At 49.4% G+C, this 25930-nt stretch overlaps 1 protein-coding gene and 1 long non-coding RNA gene across 8 annotated transcripts in view; one reads left to right on the top strand and one right to left on the bottom strand.

Moving 5' to 3' along the window:
* FRMD5 (FERM domain containing 5) overlaps nucleotides 1–25930 on the bottom strand; it is a 287035-nt gene that overhangs the window by 30286 nt on the left and 230819 nt on the right. For 3 of the 6 annotated variants that reach the window (XM_048868348.2, XM_048868350.2, XM_048868353.2), the window contains exons 8-9: nucleotides 6803–6891; nucleotides 1851–1914 (exon numbers count right to left, since the gene is read on the bottom strand). In XM_048868348.2, coding sequence (XP_048724305.1) covers nucleotides 1851–1914; nucleotides 6803–6891 — 153 coding nt within the window. Of the gene's footprint in view, nucleotides 1–1850; nucleotides 1915–2497; nucleotides 2559–6802; nucleotides 6892–25930 lie in introns of those variants that run through there. The other 3 variants (XM_048868351.2, XM_048868349.2, XM_075133270.1) reach the window with 2 other exon arrangements.
* Nucleotides 689–7445, top strand: LOC125644420 (uncharacterized). Of its 2 annotated transcripts, none has more exons than XR_012670333.1 (3): nucleotides 689–880; nucleotides 2094–2840; nucleotides 6838–7445. It is a non-coding gene; the product is annotated as an uncharacterized LOC125644420 (long non-coding RNA). The 2 variants fall into 2 exon arrangements; XR_007358998.2 differs by having other exon boundaries at nucleotides 693–880; nucleotides 2795–2840.

Raw genomic sequence — 25930 nt, 5'->3', positions numbered from 1 at the left:
GAATGTTCTGACCCTTGTATATGTAAGCAGAGTCAGGATGAGCTCTACCCTGACATCTGGTGGCGAATTGTGGCAAGTTGCGGAAAAGAACTTCAGGGGCTGATTTTGTTTGCATAGGCACACCCACCCCGCCTAGCATGAGCCCACAGCAGCCCAAATGGTCACTTTGGCTGCTGTGGGATCCCCAGTTTCTCTATTATTGGGGCAGGAAGAATAAAGTGTTTTTACCCTGATTATGTGAATCAAGGACAGTGGAACTGTTTTATGACGGAGCGACTCACCATCAACTAAGTAGCACTCACAGACAAGGGACATGGGTTCCAAAACCTAGTGAATTGAGAGAGGCTGGGGACAGGTATAACTTAGATAATTTTTTCACTTCAAGGTCCAAGAGATACAGACAAGATTTTCATCTCAAGCCCAAAAGACCAAAAACATCAAGATACTTGGATAGCCAAGAGACTACTTACACTTGATCTTAGCTCATAGAGCCAAGAAGCGATATACTTGGTGGCATGGGCCTCTGGTGAGGGCCCTAAATGCCAATTGCACCTTCTCCTCTCTCCACTGTGGAATATCAGAGCTAGTTTTGATTCCATTAGGAGTCTAGTCACAGAATACTGAGCTGAATTCACTTTGGGCCAATGGTGCACCAGCACTGAGGCTCCCTTACTACAAGCTGAAATCACGAAAGAGCTAAAATTACTAAGAGCTGAAATCACTGAGTGCTGTGTTAAGTAGTGGGGGCGGGGGCTGAAGATATATTGCCAGATGGCTGGAGCAGCTCACCGGACAGCTGGTGGAGAGAAGCAGTTTGTGGGACAGCTGGCAGAGCAGAGTGGAGGCCCATGGAGAGGCGGAGCAGTCAGCTTTGGACCATGTAAGGTGCCCCTTAACCCCCCCCATTTCCACCCAGCCTGGGAGGTAAAACTCTGCAGATAAACGTTCAAACTCTGGGGCTGCACTGACCATGGGCAGAGACTGTTGGGTTGTTGTACTTTTGGGACTTTGGGTGACTTTTGGTTTGCTGGACTCAAGAACCCAAGGGAAAAGACACAGCCCAATTTGCTTGGGGTGGGTTTTTGCTCATGGTTTGTGTTAGGAATCCTGTTGGTGGTGTCTCCCCAACATAATGCCACATTGTTTCTCTCTGTTATTAAAAGGCTTTTGCTACACTCAGACTATGTGCTTGCGAGAGGGGAAGTATTCCCTCTTGGAGGCGCCCAGGGGTGGCGGTGGTGGTATATATTTGTCACTGGGTGGGGGCTCGAGCCGGTTTTGCACGGTGTTATTGGACTGGATCCCCTCGATACTGAACCCGGCCCTTGTTGCTGCCGACTCTGACGGGCAGGAGGGCTACACACAGATGCCCGACCACTGGACTGCACTGGTTTGGGACCCGGAATGCCTACACCTGAATGTCAGAGGGCTGCCGTTGGTCTGAAAGGCCACTTCGTTTGCCACTGCCAGATCTGTGTATATTTTTTAAATACGTGTCATAACCTTCATTTCTATTTTGTAAGTAAGGGCTGGATCCTGCTTTCCTTGGAGCCAACAGAGATCAGACCTTAACTGTGTGATTACAGGAGAAGGCTGCAAAAGCAGGAATAAAGTAGTTATTACTTAGTCCTGCGTGGAGTGCAGGGGACTGGACTAGATGACCTACTGAGGTCCCTTCCAGTCCTACGCTTCTCTGATTCTAGGATTAAATGCAGCGTCGTAGGTCGGTAACAGACTTCTGGAGCTGTGTTTATTTTTTTCTACCAGGCACAATAGCAAATGTTTAATATTTGAGGCAGAAGTAAAGACTGTACCTAGTGAGCCCTGACATGATGAGAAAATCCACTCACCTCTTTCTGACTTACATATAAACAGAATGTCTTTCCTTCGAATTTCATTTTGGCTACCTCGTTCCTAAAATTACAAAACCACATATGTAACAGACATGTTGCTTATCACCCATATCACTGTCATTAATGCAGAACCCACACACAGTGGAATTGGATCCGGTAATATGCACAAATTAAGCCAAATTGTTTGTATGAAACGCAAAGTTAATCAATAGACTATTTTCAGAACAGTAGTTGGAACAGCCTCAAAGCCATATTTTTCAGTTCGTCTGAAGTGTAACATAGTGACAAGAGGACTCCTGGCTCAAAGACAGTGGCTGGAAAGGGGAACGTCTCGGGATGGAATGTGACTCGCAGGGGAACGTCCAGGAGTCGTCTGAGAACTTTGCTTATATATGTGCATTATCTGGATGAAAATATCAAATGTAAGATACCACACTGAGCTGATGAGGCCAAAATTTGAGATACAGCGAAGAATGAGGAACAATGCAACCAGATTCAGAGGGTCTGGGGGGTCTTTCAGGTGACTGGGCCAATACATGGACAATGTAGTTTAATGTAGACAAATGTAAAAAATAATAAGTCTGGGGCAACAAACCAAATATAGAGAGTACATATTACATGGAACAGTCATGCAGCGTACTGACCGGGAAAGGGGTTTAGGGGTTATTGTAGAAAAATCCTTGAAGCCATCAGCCCAGTGTGTGGCTGCAGTAAAAAAGGCAAACAGGATACTGGGATGCATCAACAGTGGGATAGAATACAAAGCAAGAGAAGTGATACTGTAACTGTACATTGCATGGGTTAGATCTTAGCTAGAACACTGCGTTTGGTTTTAGTCACCCTTTCAAAGGAAAACACCATTGCCCTGGAGAGGGCAGAGTTCAGAACGCCTAGAGTTAACCTACTGGCAGCATTTAAGAGGACTTTCTCTTTTTCTGCAGCAGAAATATCCATCTGCCAAGAGACTTCCTCCGTTTAACAGATACTGTGTGTACCTGTGAGATACGTGGTGTTTGCATTTACATTGCATTTTCATTTCTGTTTATGGCATTTTCCAGACTGCTTACCAATTAATGCTTAAGAGCATGAATATTCTGTGTTTGTGACACACTTCCAGTGGTTCATGCAACAGGCCAACCAGGCAAAATGTACCCTTTGCACCAGCAAATCTGCTTCTGTGCACAACCCGGGTAGCTGCATGTCTAACCAGGCATTCACAAACCTCATTACCAGGATTTGTGTATGCAGTCGTCTGTCTACACATGCTACGTAGGGCTTTGCAAATACAGAAAATACGCATGCAATTTGTGGGAGTCATCAACTGCTGGCATCTTTAAAAACCCACAGGTGCACACTACATGAACCCAATCCTGCATCCACAATGCCCATTGAAATCAATGGAAATGCTCGATGTGCAAGAAATGCAGGATAAGCCCTATAGATCTCTAGAGTATCTAAAGGGTTAAGCTGGCAAGAAGCCCCATTTTTGAGACCAGCCACAGTGTAAGCTCACTGCCATCACCAACACTGGGCAGCTCTGCAGAAAGATTTTAACCAAATATGATGATCCCACATTTTAAGAAAAGTTCTCATAAAGGAAAGGCTAAAAAGACTGAGCCTGTTTTCGTTAACGAACAGTCACGGTCAGGGTGCCCTGAAGTGCCCCAGCTCTCTCCAGTAAGATTAACCAGTTTAACCCACACAATGTTAAACCAGTTCAAGCTAATTCCTGGCCAGGGTACATGGAGCCAATGCGGGTTTAAATAAAGTTGGGGCACAACAATTTAGCCTCTGTCTAGTCACAGTTTGGCCCCATTCATGCACAGTGGCCAAACCATCTCTAAGCTTAATTAGCTGAAACCCGTTTAAAACAATGCTTTGAATCAGTTCTTCAAACATGGTTTCAGCTGTGGGGCCAAAGTGGAACAGAATAAACTCCTCACCCTAAAGGGAGAGACAATCTAAAAGGAATTTACAACTAACAGTTAATTGGCAAATTCGTTTCACTTCGATTCCCATGTCCTGTCCTCACATGCCCCGTGTATTATGGCATATATAGGCGAGCTGCTGTGTACCATACACTAAAATATGCAGTTACTCTGGGCAGGGGAAACACTTGTATATTTCCCCTTGCAGGGGGATGAAAAAAGCAAGTTACACAAACTCTCCTTTTGGGGAGAGGAGGAGGCAGGTGAAAGGGGGAAGCAAAACCTGCCAGAAAAAGATGTGCCCAGATCCCAAGCTGAACACATGCTGAGCATGAGTCCCACACAGTCAGACCCCATCACATAATTATTATTAACCATCCAGGCACCTTCGAATAATCCCATAACCATAGACCCATGCCATGTTCATAAATAGATCAACCAAGCCTCCTACTCTGCCACCAGTTGATTGATGCAGCTGACGAACAGTTACTATGATCTTTGCACAAGACAGAGAATGGGGAAGGGAGATTCTGAAAGCGTCGAGGAAATGCACACTATCCAGTGCTCAACTGTAATTTACAGCAGAATTTAGCCTCCTCCATTTAAAGGAAACATGTTGCAATAGGCTCCCTATTAGATTTATTGTTCCTTTTAAATCATGTGAATTTGTAATCACTGAAGAGGCCGTACTGAGCCTCAGTAAAACAGCATGACATTATTATTAAGAAATATACTCTGATTTTATAAATACACGAAATAAGAGGGCAGTAAGAACGATATCAAGCACGTCCCATGTGCAAAGTGCTGCGTGAACATGGCCAACTCACCATCATGCTGCAGAGCTGTCTGGTCACCACTGGAACACCTTGCAGTTAGTTCATCGCATGAGCAGTCAGGAATCATGCACAAAATACTAGTGCAATCGGGCTAACGTGCGCTGGGGTTTATGGATGTGAGGAGATGATCTTTGTTCCTGGTGAGATTCTGTTTGGCAGCATCCCAAATGTGTTTCTCTTTCTTTCATGTGTATGGTGTGAAATTCACCCCAGCCAGGAAAATCCCAGGAGGTACCTATCTCCATCCTTAAGTTACTCCATGCCTTCAGAAATCTGCCTCTTCAGCCCCAGTTCAATTGCCCAGCAAAGGACAAACCTTCTCCCCAGCAGGAGTCGCTCATCTGGCCACTAAGGAGTCTATGCCGGGGCAAGCAGGAAGAATTCCTCTTCCCCAACACTAGATTCTCACTTGGTTTGGGAATGCACCAGAGGCCCTGGCATAGCAGCAAATCCTCTGGCCCATTACAGGGGACTCTGCTCCCTCTCAGCTGCATTCTAAAACCCTGCTCAGCCGGCCAAATGCACAATGGAAATGCATCAGTTCTGCTACCCAGGCTGCAAAGAGAAATGCAGGATTTCCTCTAAGGTCCTAGAGGAGGCTGCTGCCAGTGATACAAAGGGCAGGACCTCTGCCCTGAGGGGAATTTAGCCCACTGCACATATTGAGGGTGCAGAAACATGGATTCATTTACACTGTGGATGAGGTGGAAAGTAGGTACCTGTATATGGAACTGGCTATAAACTGTCCCCTGATATAAACACCTTCCACAGGCTGTTACAAAGCTGCGCATCTCACATATCAAATGGGCAGAATAGGCCAACTGATGAGATGCCAGGGTCAAGACACACAAGTTTGTGCCTGTGATTGGAGATGACCCAGAGAATATTTAAAAAATGGGACAGTGTCTATCAGGCCATCAAAGCAGAAAGTACAGTGGTGTATGAGACAGACATTTCATGGGAAGAAACATCAAGGGGTTGAGAGAGAAAGCAGGAAGGTGGCAGTGAGACAAGCTTAAGGGTCTCTGACAAGCAGTCTAGGCCCAAAATGTGACCTCCCTCACTCAAGAGACAGCCCAATCTCCATGACTACTGCAGGACAAGCCACCCCTCAAACCTTCATCGGTGAGAAAGGAGGAGAGGTCTTTTTGTTCTCTTCCTAGTTATCGACACACTCAAAGACCTGTGGCTTGTTACTGTGCTTGGAGTGAACATGCAACTAACGCTCATGACCTGTCCACACCCGCCGACTAACCCTTCACATAAGGGGGTCTTGGAGACAGTCAGCTCTCAGTGACACTGTGGTAAAGCTGGAGTGACTCCATATTTAAAAGGAGTTATTCTAATTGACATAAGTATTATTGAGATTGGAATCTGGCTCAATTAATATAAATATTTCTAAATACGTTTTTAACAAATGAAATTGCTAGCAACAGTTAACCCGGGGGTAACATCCTTATGGGCACAGGACTATCCTCACACAGCACTGATGGTCTTGTTTTGCTCCTCCAACCATCCCGAACTAGCCTCTCTCTTCTTTTTCCCAACAGGGAATTCCAACCACTATTCTTGGCAATAACAATGTAAGAACATCAGAATGGCCAGACTGGGTCAGACCCAAGGTCCATCCAGCCCAGTGTCCTGTCTGCCGACAGTGGCCAGCACCAGGTGCCCCAGAGGGAATGAAAAGAACAGGGAATCATTGAGTGATCCATCCCCTGCTGTCCAGTCCCAGCTTCTGGCAGTCAGAGGCTTACGGACACCCAAAGCAATTCCACTTGTCAGTGCCGTTTGTTGGACTAGTAGCTTTTATACTCCCCAGTGAATTTTAACGTCTTCACAGAAGACGCTGTGAATGGGATTTTCAAATGCACTTGGTATTAGCTTAACTCCGCTTCCATTTTCGTCAGTAGGAGTTTTCCCACTGATGCCAACAGGAGGGAAGTTAGGTCAATGCAGAGCTCTTTTCAAAATCTAACCCTACCGCTCAAGTAGCACGCCTACTATTTATCACATGCCACGGCTATATTGGCGGAAACACAGCTAGTGCTATGCTTTATCCTCGTCCTTTGGATATATTTCTTATTGTTGCAATCAAGAGAAATAATATAGTGAGTTACCAGCGCTTGATAAAAGCATCTTAAACAAACAAACACTAGAACGGGCTGAAATTGGGGGAACTCACCATTTGATGAAGTGAATTCTCTTGTTTCCCTGCAGAACAACAAAACCAAAGGGAGTGAAGGCCAAAAATGCCGCATTTCCTGACACATCCTGCAACACAAGAAGATCTCATCAAAACGCTGCAGCGCCAGCAAAGTTTACACGTCAATAGCAACACTCAGTCCTGAATACGGTGGGGTAATGAATCTTCCCTCTTAAATTACGCCAACAGAACAGTTCCTGGCAGCCTTATCTAGACCGTGACATCCTGCCTATAGACGGGAATCTGCAGGAGCACAAAAAACACGACTCGCCCAGCAGAATATACAATACAACTCTCGGACCTGTGGGACTACTGATTTGCTGTCTAGCGCTAACCAAGGAAGAAAGCTCCCACGTATCACCGAGTCTCTTTCTTAAACCTGAAAACCTTAAATTGTTAGTTGCACAGATCTGAGCAGCACGTACAAAAGGTCCAGCTGGCCAGAATCAAGACATTTTTAAAAGCAGTGACTAGTGTCATGGACAGTGCGAGTCAGCAGTTTAATTTAATCATAATGTTTAGGCTCTAGTGAAGGGAACATTAATTGTCTTGGCACTTGTGGAAAAAAACATGCGTCGATTTTTTAAAATATTACGCGCAGCAGTGGGCGCTGTGTAGGTAAGACTGGAGGTTTCTTTCTTTTATAAACTGGATTTTCAACCCACGCCCTAGCCTAAGTTCCCTGGCGCAGCAGGCTATTAAGGGCCGCGCAGGCTCGCAGCGGAGAGAAATGCCTCTCCCCCAGCCCCACCGGAGCTGCTGCGGCACGGAAAGGCACCTCTCCCCTAGCCCCGGGCTGCTGCAGCGAGAGAGGGCTGGGGGGAGTCCTCTCTCCCCACCACAACCCCGGGGCAGCCTGCACCCCAAATCTCTCATCCACGGCCCCACCTCAGAGCCCGCACCTCCAGCCAGAGCCCTCACACCCCCCCCCGCACCCCAACCCTCTGCTCTAGCCCGGAGCCCCCTCCCACATCACAACCTCCCCCATCCCCGGCCCCACCCCAAAGCCCACAGCCCCCTGCACTCCAACCCTCTGCCCCAGCCGAGCCCCCTCCCACACTCTGAACCCTTCAGCCCCACCCCCGCCACTCATCACCTCCATATTGGTGCACATAACAAAATTCATTCCGCACATGGGCGTAAAAAGTCAAAGGGAACATTGGCCCTAATTTCTTTAAAAAGACCCTCATCTGACTGTAATTTTGTATGCCGCACGTCATCTCAAGGTACAGGCTTGCTGGGAAGTTTGGTAAAAATCAGACAGAGTTTTGAAGCTGGTGTTCTGGAACGTTCTGAACACGCGGCTCTAGTTCCCTTCTTTTCTAGTATGTGACCACATTTCTTGGTTCAGAGAAATACGACGTGGCCTTAATGGAAGGCAGAATCTAACCCAGTGAGGTGCTTCTGCGTACAACAGACGGACTGAATTATCAGCATTCAAAATGTTCCCTATATGTTTCCTCATCTGACAATGATCACAGTATGAACCACCACATCGTCTGTCATTCATGATCATTAAGGCTGCAATTTAGTCATGGATTCCGTGACTTCCAAACACCTCAGTGACTCCAGCCAGCGCCGGCTGGGAGATGTGGGGAACCCCACAGCTCCTGGCCACAGCGGGCGGCAGGGAGGATCCCCACCGCTGCCAGCCACCACGGGCAGCAGGGGCACCCCCATAGCTCCCGCTTCTCCTGGCCCCTGCAGGGGGCAGGGGGGACCCCCGCAGCTCTCAGGTGCCACAGGTGAGATCCCTGCTGCTCCCGCCACTCCTGGCAGCTGCAGGAGGCAGGGGGAACCCCCTCTGCTTGGAACTGCCAGCGGAGGGGGACCCTGAAGCTCCCAGCCCCGCCGCAGCTGCCCAAACCCCCCATTTTGTCACAGATATTTTTAGTAAAAGTCAGGGGCAGGGAATGGGCTTCTGTGAATTTTTCATTCTTGCCTGTGACCTGTCCGTGACTGTTACTAAAAATATCTGTGACAAAACCTTAGCATTAGTGATTATGAATGCTGACAGATGTAGGCAGGCAGAGGTAGGTCCCAGTTTTTGTTGTTTAGGCTGCTGGTATGGAATAGAAATGGAGGGACTAGAAATGGCGGGTTAGCAGAGAGAAATGCTGAGAATAGGAATCTGGGGGAAAGGAGTTTGTGGAGGAGTTTAAAGGAGTGGAATTTCTGATGATCTGTGTGAATTACAGACAGTCCTGATGTTTCTGACACATTGAAATAGCTCATAATAGTGCTGTCACCGTGCGAATGCTCTGACAAAGAAGGAGCTGCCCTGTACACGTCTGAGCGCCGTGTGTTGGCCTGGCTAGTGGGATGGGGTTTGCTGTACAAATTCATTTGGGGGGTGGGGGTCTGTCTGGATACAGACAGAAAGGAGAAGAATAGCTCCAGATAGCCACCTAACAATGGCCAGAACTATTCGCTTTGATGGCTCTGTCTCCATCTCTGGCCAGTCTCCGAGACAGGCCCAGCCAGGGACTACCCAGGCCCTGCAAACACAGGAAAGCAAAGAACTCAGGTGGGTTTTACAAGGAGCACATCTGACTGCTCAAACGCCATGTCACACTAGCAGAAAATGTATGGCACTCTAACGACACCAGCTAATGCACCCCTGGGATAAGTTGGCTTTGAAATCTTTAGATCTAATTAAATAAATAGCATATAATTTATTCAGTACATAACCAACAACTTATTATCTCAGCAAACAACGAGGGGCGAATGTTAAGATTGGACCGGGGGTGTAACTAGCCATCTTCTGAGATGTCATGAGCTGTAACCTCTATTTCCATCCAACGCAGAAGAGGATTTCTCTATCCTCAGCTGCAGCAGCTGAATATTTGCAAAAGCTCCCAAATTAGAGGCTCTATCGTTCCACCTCTTCAAGCCCCAGGCATTTACTGATGCTATAGGACGTCATGGTTACATTAGGAGGGTCGCATCTGGTTTTTAGACATGTTACTTAAAACATGACCGTTCCTTTGGCGTATTTAAGAACTATCAGGCAACTGCTAGAGAGACAAGGTAGATGAGGTAACACACAGACCTCAAAAGCTGGTACCTTCCTGCAAAGGAAGCTGCTCCAATGAAAGATATGACCTCACCACCTGGTCTCTCTAATGTCCTGGGACCAACAGGGCTGCACACTGCACCTGGAGACAGCCATCTGTGAAAGCCCCGGGTGTAAAACATGTACACCAAGGATCCATGAAGGGGAAAAAATTAATAGTTGCCAATATACCACCACTCAGATCCGACTCCGTTGGCCAATACCACTTTCTTTAAATGCAAAATCAAAATCAAAGCTACTTTTTAAAATTCTGCATAAGAGTGTAGTTGTTAACTCAAAAGAGGCCCAGAGCCCTTTAATTGCTGAATGAGAGCAGGCAGCTGCTGACAGCTCCTTGGTGACAGTTTACCCTGACATTGTAACTGCTACCAAATATCCACGGATCTCTGTTTGGGGTCTCGGCAGCACAGGAACTTAAAAGAAGGCGCAGACTTTCCTTTGGCTTCAAATCTACACCACAGCAAGTGAGAGAGGACCATCACCATGCCTTCACCCGAGCTACTCCTCTTACACCACACTACACTGTTACCCCTTCTTGACACAGCTGAGACTTTTGCGGGCTAACCGTGCTCACAGATGGGTTATCCTGCCATCCGCTGGCGTCTTTCACTCATTGCAAGACAATGTCAGAGACGGGCCTATGGATCTCCTCACCCTGGAACCTGGGGGAGCTCGGAATCTGGATCTGAATTTTTGGCCTTACTACAAAACCTCATAACCACGTATAATCAGCAATTACTGCAGCTGTCACTAAGCTCTCACTTTTTTAATATCAAACCTGGAAGGCCTCCTATTGGCACACAGTGCATAGAAATGAAGCCATTTTTCACTCTAATCAAAAAGCTCTCAATGGACAGTACTAATTGCTTCTTGAAATCGCGGGCAGGCTTCAGCGCAAGACAATCCTTGTGCCAAGCTCAGAGAGAGATGGTGCTATTGGGGTGAAAGTTGGACAAAAGATGATCATGATTGCAGCATTATAGGCTCATGTAGGCACTGTGTGGTCCAGCTATTTAGGGCATTATTTTTTATTGGACAGATCACCTCTAAATGCCTCTACAAACAAGAGCTTCAGAGTGTAATTAGAGAACGGCACAGTGCCATGGGGCGACCTCAGGCAAATAACACAGTGGGTTTGAGAACAGCTGACAATCCCTCACAAAAATCCCAGACACTGTGGCATATGATCATTAAAGGCCATATGATCCCCAACACAGGACAAACCCACATGGGAGCAGGAAACATCATGAGTCTCCGGCGCACTGGTTCATTGGCAGGGCTGTGTATACCGCCCCCCACATCCCTTGGTACACACGTGACCCTCATCACTGTTCTGTCCGAACCCTGATATCGCACCTAGGGTTGCCCCACGTTCCATAGAGCAGTGGTGCCCAACCTTGCCCCTCACGCCCCCCTTACCAGTAGTGGAATCTGTCCGTGCCCCCCGGTACTACACAGTTGGCTCAGCAGAGGAGCTTGGGCTGAAGACGAAGCTGGAGGCAGAACTGGGATGGGGAAGGAGCTAGGGCTAGAGGGAGAGTTGGCCTGGGGTGGAGAGGGCACGAGGGCAGAGCTGGGCTGCGGGTGGAGCTGGTCTGCGGTGCAGCAGGGGGCGGCGTGGAGCTGCAGCTGGGGGCGGAGCTGGGCTGGGTGCAGCAGGGGGAGGGGTGGAGCTGGGCTGGGTGGAGCTGAGCTGGGTGCAGCAGGGGGCGGCGTGGTGCTGGGCTGGGGGCGGAGCTGGGCTGGATGGAGCATGGGGAGGGGTGGAGCTGCAGTGGAAGGCGGAGCTGGGCTGGGCGGAGCTGGGCTGGGTGGAGCAGGGGGAGGGGTGGAGCTGGGCTGGGTGCAGCAGGGGGCGGCGTGGAGCTGGGCTAGGGACGGACCTGGGCTGGGTGCAGCAGGGGGAGGGGCGGAGCTGGGCTGGGTGCAGCAGGGGGAGGGGTGGAGCTGGGCTGGGTGCAGCAGGGGGAGGGGTGGAGCTGGGCTGGGCAGAGCTGGGCTGTGGTGCAGCAGGGGGCGGCGTGGTGCTGGGCTGGGGGCGGAGCTGGGCTGGGTGGAGCATGGGGAGGGGTGGAGCTGCAGTGGAAGGCGGAGCTGGGCTGGGCGGAGCTGGACTGTGGTGCAGCAGGGGGCGGTGTGGTGCTGGGCTGGGGGCGGAGCTGGGCTGGGTGGAGCAGGGGGAGGGGTGGAGCTGCAGCTGGAGGCGGAGCTGGGCTGGGTGGAGCACGGGGAGGGGTGGAGCTGCAACTGGGGGCGGACCTGGGCTGGGTGGAGCAGGGGGAGGGGTGGAGCTGCAGCTGGAGGCGGACCTGGGCTGGGTGGAGCTGGACTGTGGTGCAGCAGGGGGCGGCGTGGTGCTGGGCTGGGGGCGGAGCTGGGCTGGGTGGAGCACGGGGAGGGGTGGAGCTGCAGCTGGGGGCGGAGCTGGGCTGGGTGGAACTGGACTGTGGTGCAGCAGGGGGCGGCATGGTGCTGGGCTGGGGGCGGAGCTGGGCTGGGTGGAGCAGGGGGAGGGGTGGAGCTGCATGGAAGGCGGAGCTGGGCTGGGCGGAGCTGGGCTGGGTGCAGCATGGGGAGGGGTGGAGCTGGGCTGGGCGGAGCTGGGCTGGGTGGAGCAGGGGGAGGGGTGGAGCTGCAGTGGAAGGCGGAGCTGGGCTGGGCGGAGCTGGACTGTGGTGCAGCAGGGGGCGGTGTGGTGCTGGGCTGGGGGCGGAGCTGGGCTGGGTGGAGCAGGGGGAGGGGTGGAGCTGCAACTGGGGGCGGACCTGGGCTGGGTGGAGCAGGGGGAGGGGTGGAGCTGCAGCTGGAGGCGGAGCTGGGCTGGGTGGAGCACGGGGAGGGGTGGAGCTGCAACTGGGGGCGGACCTGGGCTGGGTGGAGCAGGGGGAGGGGTGGAGCTGCAGCTGGAGGCGGACCTGGGCTGGGTGGAGCTGGACTGTGGTGCAGCAGGGGGCGGCGTGGTGCTGGGCTGGGGGCGGAGCTGGGCTGGGTGGAGCACGGGGAGGGGTGGAGCTGCAGCTGGGGGCGGAGCTGGGCTGGGTGGAACTGGACTGTGGTGCAGCAGGGGGCGGCATGGTGCTGGGCTGGGGGCGGAGCTGGGCTGGGTGGAGCAGGGGGAGGGGTGGAGCTGCATGGAAGGCGGAGCTGGGCTGGGCGGAGCTGGGCTGGGTGCAGCATGGGGAGGGGTGGAGCTGCAGTGGAAGGCGGAGCTGGTCTGGGGGAGGAGCTGGACTGTGGTGTAGCAGGGGGCGGCGTGGAGCTGGGCTGGGCGGAGCTGGGCTGGGTGGAGCAGGGGGAGGGGTGGAGCTGCAGTGGAAGGCGGAGCTGGGCTGGGCGGAGCTGGGCTGGGTGGAGCAGGGGGAGGGGTGGAGCTGGGCTGGGTGCAGCAGGGGGCGGCGTGGAGCTGGGCTAGGGACGGACCTGGGCTGGGTGCAGCAGGGGGAGGGGTGGAGCTGCAGCTGGGGGTGGAGCTGGGCTGGGTGCAGCATGGGGAGGGGTGGAGCTGCAGTGGAAGGCGGAGCTGGGCTGGGCGGAGCTGGACTGTGGTGCAGCAGGGGGCAGCGTGGAGCTGGTCTGGGGGCGGAGCTGGGCTGGGTGGAGCAGGGGGAGGGGTGGAGCTGCAGCTGGGGGCGGAGCTGGGCTGGGTGGAGCAGGGAGAGGGGTGGAGCTGCAGCTGGGGGCGGAGCTGGGCTGGGTGCAGCATGGGGAGGGGTGGAGCTGCAGCTGGGGGCGGAGCTGGGCTGGGTGCAGCATGGGGAGGGGTGGAGCTGCAGCTGGGGGCGGAGCTGGGCTGGGTGCAGCATGGGGAGGGGTGGAGCTGCAGTGGAAGGCGGAGCTGGGCTGGGCGGAGCTGGACTGTGGTGCAGCAGGGGGCGGCGTGGTGCTGGGCTGGGGGCGGAGCTGGGCTGGGTGGAGCAGGGAGAGGGGTGGAGCTGCAGCTGGGGGCGGAGCTGGGCTGGGTGCAGCATGGGGAGGGGTGGAGCTGCAGCTGGAGGTGGACCTGGGCTGGGTGGCACTCACTCCCTGCCCCCCGTGGAGGCTGGCCTGGGCCCTGCGCCCCTGAACAGTGCTCTGTGCCTCCCAAGAGGGGCGCACCCCACACTTTGGGGACCACTGCCACAGAGAAATTGTGAGGAGCATCACAGGAGCCTAAGCAGCTATGGACCCCCCACTGAGGGCTACTCATGAACAATCCTCCAGTATCGCTCCCCACAGCCCCCCCAGAGCCTGACCCCTGAGGATTAGGAGCAGAGGGGCTTCCAGGAGGTTAGGCCACAAAGCTGCGGCTCTCCCCCTGTGGCCAGTTTCTGGTGAGTTTGGCTACCTCCTGCTCAAAGAATGGGAACCTATAGGCCTCGCCCCCGTGCTCACTCTGAGTGCAACTCTGTAAATCTGGTTATTGTTAGTAATCGGGCTGGTGGTTCAGTGCTCCCCACCTCCCTTATCCAGTGAGCCCTGCCAACCATCGCCCTTTTACACAGCACCATGCCCTCAACGCCCCTCCAGGCGCTTTCAGAAAGATATGCTCAGAAACGGCAGTAGCTGGGGATGCACCTGCTGGGCTTATATTTGCTCCATGAAAGGCAGGGAAGACAGGAGAGCATTTCCCATGACTGTAGGCACTGCAGCTTGGAGTCACTTTACAAGAGACGTACGCGGTGGTGAACATGCAGATGTTTAGCTCTTGGGGCCATCGTGCTAAAACCCCAAGACGTCTCAGCTTCATTGGGTCAGACAGGCTGGATTTTCTCTGATTCCATGTCCCGGTGTTGAGCTGTTGCTTCAGGTGTAAGCTTTCTCTTTCTATCAATCCACTCACGGGATGGGCTCCTCACGAGGGTTTATTATTTTTACCTACGGTGCTTGCAATGGCTTCTAACCGAGCCATACAAGGACGCAGAAGACAACCCCCATGCCTACGGGTGCACTGAAGAAGTCAGCGTGGCACCCATCAATTGGGGAAAGTAGACTGCTCAGCACACCTGCCCTGTATAACCTGTCCTTACTAGACATCATGCCCAAGGTGAGTTATGTAGGTAGAAGGCCAGACTGATTTCAACGGGGGGATGCTGATTTACATCAGCTAAGGAATACTTCATATTTACATCAAGCGACAAGACTGAGTTAGCAAATATCCATACCGAAACCAAAGCCCTGCGTGACAGCAAATAGCACACAAAAACATCAGCAGATCTGGGGCAGGGAGACCCCACCAGCCCTAACCAGGATCTGCAGCCCAGAGCCCACCTCCTGCCCAGGGACTACAGCATTGTCAGTGGTTTCTGATTTGCACAGTTGTAACATTTTAGGGTGTTTCCATCATCTCAACACAAATCTCAGTTATTGTCCTTGTGTTTCAGCTCCACACAGCAGAGAGGAAGTCACCTGAAATACATGTCAGAGCCATACTGGCAGCTAGTTTCTCTGATTAGATCGCAAGAATTTGAGTAGTGAACAAATTGGTTTTAAATCCAGATTAGAGTGAAATCCATCTCAGTGTGACAAGGGTGAATGGTCAAAAGTAAAAAGCATTCTCTGAACAACCTCAATCCAATCTCCTGCACAAAGCGACACATAAATCCCCAAACTAATCGCGTCTGAGATTCTGGACACAGCTTGAGAAAGTGGAAAGGTCTCCATGTGTCTCCACCGTGACCAGGCTCTGTTTCCTATGTGAGGGAAGCGTTGCTGCACACAGAATACTCCCTAACCACGGGCCAGATCCCAAGATCTAGCCTTGAAGTGCCTGGTGCAGCTCAGGGAATACAGCTTTGGGAATACAAAGGTGATTTCGTGCCACCGTTCCCTTCCCCTGGTCCTGGGGCCAGTTCTCCAGGCTGCTCTGCACTAGGTCAGCTGCCCACAAAGGACCATTCTGGAAGCCATGAATTGCTGGGACGGAAGGATGCCATCTGATCCCCCTTTCCCTGGGCTGCATCGCCTCAGCTGGAGAAGGGCACAGGAGCAAGGATAGCATCCCTGGCCGGATTTCCTCTCTAGGAGGATCTGTCAGTGGCTCTGGTTGACATGGCACCATGCAGGCTGAGGTGTTAAATGACTATTTTGCTTCAGTCTTCATTCAAAAGGTTAATTGTGATCAGATACTTAGCACAGATAGTATCAATAGCAAGGGGGAAGGAACGCAAGCCAGACGAGGGTAAGACTAGGTTAAAGAACATTTTTCTAATTTAGGTGTATTAAAGCAGGTAGGACCTGACAAAATTCATCCCAGGGTACTTAAGGAACTAGCTGAAGCAATCTTGGTATTGTTCACTTGTTTGTTATTGTTGGCGATCACTTTGAGAACTCCTGGAGGATGGGCCAGGGCCCAGAAGACTGGAGAAGGATAAACATAGATCCTATCTTTAGAAGGGGAACAAAGAGGATCCAGGAGTTATAGACCAGTTAGCCTAGCTTCAATACCTAGAAAGAGACTGGAACAAATCAGTAAACCATCAATTTGTAACCACCTGGAGACTAACAGGGTGATAGGGAATAGCCAGCATGGATTTGTCAAGAACAAATCATGCCAAACCCACCTAATTTCCTTCTTTGTCGGGGTTAATGGACTAGTGCCCAGGGGAGAAGCAACAGATGTGATATATCATGATTTTAGTAAGGATTTTGATACAGTCTCACAGGCGAACTGTGGAAATGTGCTCTGAATGAAATTGCTATAAGGGGGGTACACAACTGGTTGAAAAAATGTACTCAAAGGGTAATCATCAATGGTTCCCTGTCAAACTGTACGGAGGTGTCTGGAGAGGTCCCACTAGGGTCTGTTCTGGGTCCAGTTCTATTCTATACTTTCATTAATGACATAGATAATGGAGTGGAGAGTACGCTTCTAAAATCTGCAATGACACCAAGCTGGGAAGGGTTGCAAGCACATTGGAGGGCAGAATTAGAATTCCAAATGACTCACAAATTGAAGAATTGATCCGGAATCAACAAGATGAAATTCAGTACAGACAAGTGCAAAGTACTGCCCTTAGGAAGGAAAACCAGCTGCATAACTACGCAATGGGGACTAAGGGGCAAGGCGGCAGTACTGCTGGAAAGGACCTGGGGGTGTGAGCGGATCGCATGTTGAATATGAGTCAACGACGTGGTGAGTGTGTGAAAAAGGCTAATAATGTTCTGGGGCATATTACCAGGAGTGTCTTACGTGCGACACGGAAGGTCATTGTTCCACTCTGCTCGGCACTGGAGGGGCCTCTCAAGATCCTTCCCAGCTCTATGTTCTATGATTAAGCTGAATAGGAGGTTGCCTTGTGCAATGGGCTGAGTATCGGGCACAAAATATTATGTTAAATTGGAACATTCCAGTCCCCTTTGAGGTTCAGAGCTCGCACAGATTTAACCGATTACAAGTGACTTCTTGCATCTAACGTCTATCAATATTTAAAGGAGCAGGTTTTTAACAAAGAATCTGTCTGTCTGAGGGTTTTCTTTAGCTCCCTTCATTGTCATTTGCAAGTGCTTCCCAGACAGACCAGACCTGCACAGTGAAGTCCCTAGTGACTTCATGGAGCTTCCACTCTTCACCTTTCCCTGATGCAGGAAGTTCTCTGCCTATTAGTTCTCTCTTTGGCACAGAGAAAAAGGCTTCCCAAAGGAGTGTTCACACCTAATGGACAAAGCACTGGACTGGGATTCAGGAGACCTGGGTTCTATTCCTGACTCTGCCATTGGACTCAAGGGGAACTTGGGCAAGTCATTTCATTTGCCTCATTTTCCTCATCTATAAAATGGGGATAACTATACTGACCTCCCTTGTGAAGTGCTTTGAGAGCTACTGATGAAAAGTACCAGATAAGAGCTAGGGATTATCATCTTATTTTGATATCGCTGAGGTAGTTCAGATATGACAAATAGAAAGTATACCATTATTGTCTCCTTAGTGCTTAGATATCATGTGGTGGGGATTAGCTATAGAGATCATAAAGGTTCTCAAAAACTGTTGAATAAAACATTGAAACATGACGGACATATAAAGAACAACTAAAACACAGGCCAGTAACAATCAGTACTTCATAAATGTGTGCATCCAGACGTGGCAAAAGGAAAACACAGCATATGGATTAAAAGCCTTCCTGATCAGGCTACAAATTCCCATCAGGAAGTTAGCTGAAAAAAAGGGATTTGGGAAATTACAAATTTGAATTTAATCAATTCAAAAATTGTGCTGGATGAGAGCAAAGCAAAGGGAATGCATGATCCCTATGGTATGCAGGTGTGCGCTTTTCACTTCATCTGGTATGAGCTCCTATTGGAGTTATTTGGGTGACATTTTATTACATTTCTACTATATTGTACTTGGGTAACATTTTAAAAGGTACCCAAATGACACAGACTCTGTGTCCTATTGACTTTCAATGGGATCTAGGCTCCTAAATCACGTAGACACTTTTGAAATGGTTACACTTTGTCTTTTTTGCTTTGCTTGGTGCCCTGAGCACTTTGGCTGGATGGGAAGGGATTAAGGGAAATGCTATTAGGGTTTCTTGTTTTCTTTACACATTCTGAAGCAAATAAACTAAGATTGTGATGTAGCAAAAAAAAAAATGAAAATAGAAGTCAAACATATAAGTCACAGAAAGAAAAGGGTCCACATTAATATAAATTAAATGTAGCCTTTTTAAAACCGTAGATTAATTATTAAATGCACCGTCTGTGATGTAGCACTGTTCCTGTCAAACGACGAATCTCAGGGCAGCCCAATATGATAAATGCTTTCTCACAGCACAGTCCCGTTTTAATTTTCCTCTGATTCACATCTAATGTTAATAAATCTCTATAAACCTCTGGGAAGAGGAAGGGATTGGCAGAATGGAATATTCCATAAAGATTTAGCATACTGTACTGAGACGGGATTTGTGGGTCACTGGGAATGGAGTTAAGTCACAGAGATCTTGATGATGATGATGATTTTGCAGAAAAGAGATTATCTTCACTGTCGGACTCTTTTATATTCCACTCCCATGATTCCTGACTCCTACGAATAATCGAAAAAGAAACTTTACACAGGCCACGCAGCTGACCATTCCCATAGTTCTGCCTGCTTGTTGAATACATTCTTCAGTCAGAGGCTAGGTAAAAAGCCAAGTGATTTATATATTTAATTCCCAATTTTCTTCTATTATCTATCGACTCCTAAGATTTAACATATTCACATCTTCTCAAAGAATTTGTTTGCTTTAGAAATGAGTTTGCCCCCGACAAGATTATGCAGCCACTTCCCCTGCTGGAATGCTCCCAAACTGCTAATGTCACTGGTGAAATAGTGTTAGAGTCCCCTAGCACCTTATACACACACACACACAAGCACAAACACACACACACACACACACACACACAGAGTGACAGTCTGAGGATAGGTCCCCCTGTCAAATCAGGCAGGCAGACACACACACTTTTTGAAGTACACAAAAAGGGAACAGTTTTATTTCAGTAAGAATATTTTACATCAAAGCTTGTCCCTCCCTGTGTCGGAGTAAGGACCTTAATGCTCACACACACTTGCAAAATCCTACCTGCTCAGGATGGCACAATGGCACAAAATAAACCAGGAATAAAATGAATGGTAGAAAATTAAACATTGTGTGCCTGGTTCTCATTTACACACCTCTAACAGTATAAAGGGGACTTAAAGTGGGTGTGAAAATAGGAGTGATGTAAATGGGCCTCAGGCCTGGTCTACACATAAAAGTTAGGTCAACGAAGCCCTGCGCTAAGGGGTGTGAAAAACCCACACCCCTGAGTGCTGTCACTATGGCAACCTAACTCCCGGTGTAGACGCAGCTAGGTCAGTGGAAGATCACTTCTGTCGACCTAGCTGTGGTCACGTGGGGAGGTGGAGTTCCTGCACGTTTCTTCAGCCGCTGTAATCCGCATCTCCAGTACGAATTTATGCGGCATGCCTACGGCACACAGCTATGCTGCTACAGCATTGGTAGCACAGACATGGTCTTCGAGTAAATGAGACTTGGGCCCTGTGCTTTTCCTGAGTGAGCACCGTCCCATGGCACGTGTACCATTTCCTCCTTTTGCCACCTGGGCCTAGGCACTGCAGCTGGCATGCAGCGTACAAAGAGGAAACCGAGCCAAAGCATGGAAGAAATCCAGGGGCACCCTCACAAGGATTCTGAAGTTACTCAGTTGTCTCCATTACCTTGTCCGTGTTTCACCAAACCAAGTTACAACCCCATGCAATCAGAGCTCGTTACAAAACATGTACTTCGCACCGCAGCGTTCCAACAGGGTCCCAGAGACTGAGTCGGTGTCTTCAGCCAAGGAGGTGGGACTGACGAGAGAAAACGTGAGTCCGTGTCTCACAGGGAGGAAGGGGGAGTCCCAGACAGATGAGGCAGCACAAGCAAAAGAGGGTCGGCGCTAGGGCACAGGCCAAGGCTGGAGGGGCAGGTTCAGGAGCGTGGATGGAGGTAATCAGGTCAGCGCGGGAGAAAGCAGCAAGTCTGTGGAGAGTTTTGAAAATGCCGCAAAGCAATTGTGAACAGGCCTGGGAAATGGAGAGGAGGCTGGCGAACGTGCCCGAAAGGGAGCGGGGAAACAACCGTATCATGATCCTGCTTCCTGAAATTCACAGGAAAGGCTTCTAAAGGTGATGGACGAAGGCCTGGAGAAAGATTTCCACAGAGGCGAGATCAAGGGGACGTCTCTCTCTATCATCATCACCGTCCGGAAACGTTTATATCAATGAATGATACTGCCAGAGGCTGGCTACAGGGACTGCTGCTCCAAGTACCAAGCCACAGTCACATGAAATGAAAGCTCATGGTCCAGTGACGTGTAACATTAATCTTCCTCCGGACTCTGAGGACCAACAGCCAAGCATTGGCTTGGATCAATGACACGTAATAATTAATTAAAATGATGATTTAAAAATAAGTTCCAAGACACTGAGGGCTTGTCTACAACTAAAGCGCTGCAGTGTAGACAGTGTCTACATGACAGGAGGGGTTCTCCCACTGGCAGGGGTAATCTACCTCCCCAACCTAGTGCCGTCTATGTGGGGACGTAGGTCATCTTAGCAATGCTGCTTGCGGGGGAGAAGGGGGGCTGGATTTTTCACACCCCTGAGCAATGTAGTTAAACAGACCTAATTTTCTAATGTAGATCAGGCCTAAATATGGGATGGATTCAAAATTCTTGTGTCTCTCGTTAACACCAGCCAGAAGCATCATACATGTGCAGATGGCAGTGTCTGGATATGGCCAGAGAGCCCTGAGTTGAGGGTCCATCTACACAGCAGCTGGGGGACCAGAGTCCCAGCTCAGGCAGATGGACACACAACCACTCTGCTCGAGCTTGCACTTCAAAGCAGCACCATGGCCACAGCCAGCCCGGGCAGTGGCTTGGGGCGGCTGCCCGAGTGCAATCCCCTGCTGCCCATGCCGCTGTGGCCACGCTGCCATTTTTCGTGTACTAGCTCGAGCCGAGCCGTTGTGCGTACGTCTACCCAATCCAGGAATGCCACCTCCCAGCTGTCGGGCAGACACACCCTAAATGTGATGGCCATGAGGTGGGAAGAAGGGAGAAAGGGGAAAGTAATTGTGAGGCTTTCAGTGAATTCTCTATAGTCACCATCACCAGACACTGGACAACGTAATCAAGTGGAGTTTGAGAGACCAAGAGGCCGGAAAACCACGTTTGTAGAAGTACAGACCGTGTGAGTTAATGGGCCTGATTCTGCTCCCTCTGTCAGGACTCCTGTACACTTCACTGGCCTCACTGGGGGCAGGACGGTGATCAGTGTTTGAATATCGAGGAGACTCCATCAAGTGGTGCCACTAGATACCACAGAGACGGTCATAAGAACATAAGAACGGCCATACTGGGTCAGACCAAAGGTCCCTCCAGCCCAGTATCCTGTCTACTAACAGTGGCCAATGCCAGAGGGAGTGAACCTAACAGGTAATGATCAAGTGATCTCTCTCCTGCCATCCAGGTCTCTGCAGGATGCCTCCGCTCTGTGCCAAACTGGATTTAATCCTTAGGTCAAATATCCAAATTACTTCATGGACAGTAAAGTCACTGACTTAAAACCCGAGGTGTGTGGAGAGGGGGCATTCCATTTCAGGGAGGGGTTCAATACTCCAGAATTTTGTCCCATTCCAATTTGGAAAGAAAACTAAACATTTCAGGATTCCTTGTGAAGGGGATGGAGCCCTTGCTGCTGGGCAGTCCACCTTGTGGGCTGCCCCAGAGCCATGGACCCTCGGAGCCCTGGGGTCACCTCTGGGGCAGTTTGGCATGTGGGCTGCCAAGAAGCCGGCCAGCATACTAGCAGAAAATCAGGGAGGTCTGAAAACCTGCCTGGGAAGGCAGGGTTCCGATGGAACTCCACTGAAATCAAACCATCTCCGTGAAACGCCTGGATTTCAACAAAACTGGCACATTCCCATTAAACATTTTTTTCCATCAGAATTTTTCCAACGAGCTCTACTTGACGTGTTTATTCCTGTATCAAGCACCCCCATAACTGAGTCTCACAAATGTGATAAACTGGAGATAGTTGTTAGCCCAGGAGAAAAACAACCCTTCCTGCTTCTAAGTAAACCAGCGTTAGCTCTTCTGGAACTGTGAAAGCATCCTCCCTCTGCGTCTGACACACCATCAATTAATCAGCTTTTCCTCTCTTGGGAAGAAGAGCTGAATGGGCAGCAGGGGAATACCTCTGGAATTCTGCTGATTGGAATCTGATCACTTATAGATAATAAGGGCATCTCCTCCTCCTTAAATTAGGTAGCTGATCATACTGGGCATCAGTGGAGAGACCAGTCCGATTTTATTTAATTATATCAGTATGATTCCCCTTTTCTCATTTTTCCCAGGGCAGCAGGCCCCAGATTCCACCAGCCTGGTCATGCTCTCGAAGCGAAGAGAGATCATTTTTATTTATTACACTGCATCTCTCTTGCTGCTTCCATCTCTTCTAGTAGGAACATTAACGTGGATGCTGGCCAGAAAACTACCCAAGTGAACTCTATTTAGCTAATAAGGAAATGTCAGAGAAACTCTCTTAACGTCTCTGCTCTTCTTATGTGCTGGTGGCACATTGTAAGGTCTCTTAGCGACTCTCACACATTCAGCATCAGGCTATCAGTGTAATTGACTTCAATGTTTTTTCCACTCTGGCTACAGTCACATAGTCAAGGCTCCTGGTTACAGTTTGAGATAGCACCAGAGTGCAGGGTCTCCCTGTCTCTGCTGGATGTTTGCAAGTGTGACTGTTAACTAGCCTTCTTCTGTAGGCATCCAGCACCCTATATGTCAACAAAATATCCTGGCCACAGGGAACCTGACGGCTTGCAGGCCTTCTGATTGTTGTTGATTTTGCTTATGTTAGAGTCAGCTCCCCTGACCCCTCAAGGGGTGTTGAACTCTGTGGTACCCTGGGCATGCTGAAAGGGATCAAATAAGTATAAACCTGTTTTAACGAAGTGTGGTTGAACTCACTTTGGCTTTTTCTCTGCTAGGAAATGGACCCTAAGATTTCCCACTATTGCTAATGCTGCTTCATCTCCGTCCATGGCAGCAAAGACGGGCGCGCTGAGGCAGACGAGGTGCTGGCAGCTGCTGGAGTTTTACGTGTCAGGTTGTGGGGTAGGCCTGCTCTCAGCGGGCAAGTTGGAACAGCCTCTAAAACGCTGGTGGCACCTCCAGGCTGCTCTCAGCTGTTCAGCACGACCAATGGCAGAAACTAGCACTCCTAGAGATGCTCCCACCGACGGAGCTGAGCAGCTGATAGCAACAGAGGGAAAATCTAAGGACAAAAGGCTAATGTAAAGGCAGCCTTTGAATGGGGGAGTCCACCAGAGTTTGGGGCTTAACAAGTGTTGAACTTGGTTGATCCTATCAATGGAGTTCAGCACAATAATAGTGGGCAGAGGCGCCCCACAGTCAAACAGAACAGAGTATTCAAGTACAGACAGAGCTGAAACGCCTCCGACTGTCTCACTATCTGCCTACTCTCGATACTTACATGGTACTACAGTATCTGAGCAACTCCAAGCTTCACTGTATTTACCCTCACAGCACCCCTGCGAGGAAGGGCAGAGTTGTTATCCCCAGCCCAATTCACAGAGGGGGAACCGAGGCACAGAGAGGTTAAGTGACTTGCCCAGGGTCACACACTGTGGCGGAGATGGAAATTGAAGCTCCCACATCCCAGGCTAGTGCCCTGACCAGTGGCCCAGCTTTGATTTTTGTACTGGTGTTCTCAGGAATGTTTGGAACTAGTGACATCCTGAATATCCACCTCCGTAGCAAGGCGACAGCTAGAGAATTACTCCTTGGGGACGGGCTAGTTTTAAGTGGATGTGGGAAATAAACATATCTGAAAGGGACAAGCATAAGGGAGCCTAAAGGAGAGGAACATGTAAAGTACAGCTCTGCTATGGGGAATGCCAGTGCTGAGGCAGGAAAGACAAGGGCTACTATGTTAATACGTGACAGTTGTTTTGCAAACCAAGAAAACTGAACTGACAAAAAGAAAAGGAGGACTTGTGGCACCTTAGAGACTAACAAATTTATTTGAGCATAAGCTTTCGTGAGCTACAGCTCAGTTCATCGGATGCATTCAGTGGAAACTGACAAAGTAATTCATTTGTCCCAACTCTGCATTGGCCTTTCTCTGTAGTAAGGGCTAACTGCTTCGTAAATCCAAAACACAGGGCAAGACAATGCCAGTGAATGGGGCAGGCAACCCATCCCAACAGTAGCACTTTTACTAGCCACGGGCAGGCATGTATGCTGTATAAATTCACTTTAAATAACTGGAAGACCCCCACAGAGTAAAGACACTGACGTCATGTACATATTCGCTGTCTGCTTTACACTGTTGCACATTCATAAACGTGCAATGGAATTCTATGGGGCACATCATAGCTAAATGAAATGACCATGTTACCAAAGTCAGTAAAAACCGTTTTGTAAAGAAAACTAAATTATGGGCCAGGGAACGATGGGAATTGAGCCCATCTGTGGCGGATCAATCCCTATGGATCTCTCTCACATATTACTGATCTTGTCATTTCCTCAAAAATAAATGTTGCTACAAAGGATAATTAAACATTGTCCTTTCATTTGTCTTCATTTAAATTTACTTTCCTATGCAGTAGAACACCAGAGTTACAAATTGACCAGTCAGCCACACACCTCAGTTGGAACCAGAAGTACACAATCAGACAGCAGCAGAGACAAAAAAAAAAAAAAGGCAAATACACCACACTGCCGTGTTAAACATAAACTACTAAAAAAATAAAGGGAAAGTTAAAAAAAAGTTCTGACAAGATAAGGAAACTATCAGAGTGGTAGCCGTGTTAGTCTGTATCCATAAAAACAACGAGGAGTCTGGTGGCACCTTAAAGACTAACAGATTTATTTGGGCATAAGCTTTCGTTGGTAAAAAACCCACTTCTTCAGATGTGGTTGCATCTGAAGAAGTGGGTTTTTTACCCACAAAAGCTTATGCCCAAATAAATCTGTTAGTCTTTAAGGTAAGGAAACTGTTTCTGTGCTTGTTTCATTTAAATTAGGACGGTTAAAAGCAGCATTTTTCTTCCGCATAGTAAAGTTTCAAAGCTGTATTAAGTCAATTTTCAGTTGTAAACTACAACCATAATGTTTTGTTCAGAGTTATGAACTTTTCAGAGTTACGAGCTACCTCCATTCCCGAGGTGTTCGAAACTCTGAGGTTCTACTGTAGTTTCCTTAAATACTCTGGTGGCTACATTTCTTAGCAGCACCCAGAACCAAACCTTTTATGCCATTTTTAATCCAAGCAAGCAAATGGACCGCTAATCAGGCCTATCCCTTGAAGAGGGCCTGCAAGCCACGTACAGAACATGTCACTATCGCATGGCCCTGCAAATGCCATGTGAGGCACTATGATAGCAAGGAGAAATTGCTGTACCTGGAACCAATCAATGTAACCTTTGCAACTTGTCATTTGCTAGTAATCTGCAAGGCTGAAAATCTAACAGAAGAAAAAGCTTTTAGAGATG

The sequence above is a fragment of the Caretta caretta genome, chromosome 10, assembly GCF_965140235.1.
Source record: "Caretta caretta isolate rCarCar2 chromosome 10, rCarCar1.hap1, whole genome shotgun sequence".
Taxonomy (NCBI): domain Eukaryota; kingdom Metazoa; phylum Chordata; order Testudines; family Cheloniidae; genus Caretta; species Caretta caretta.
Note: the sequence above shows the minus strand (reverse complement) of the source record. Positions and strands in the feature narration are given on the sequence as shown.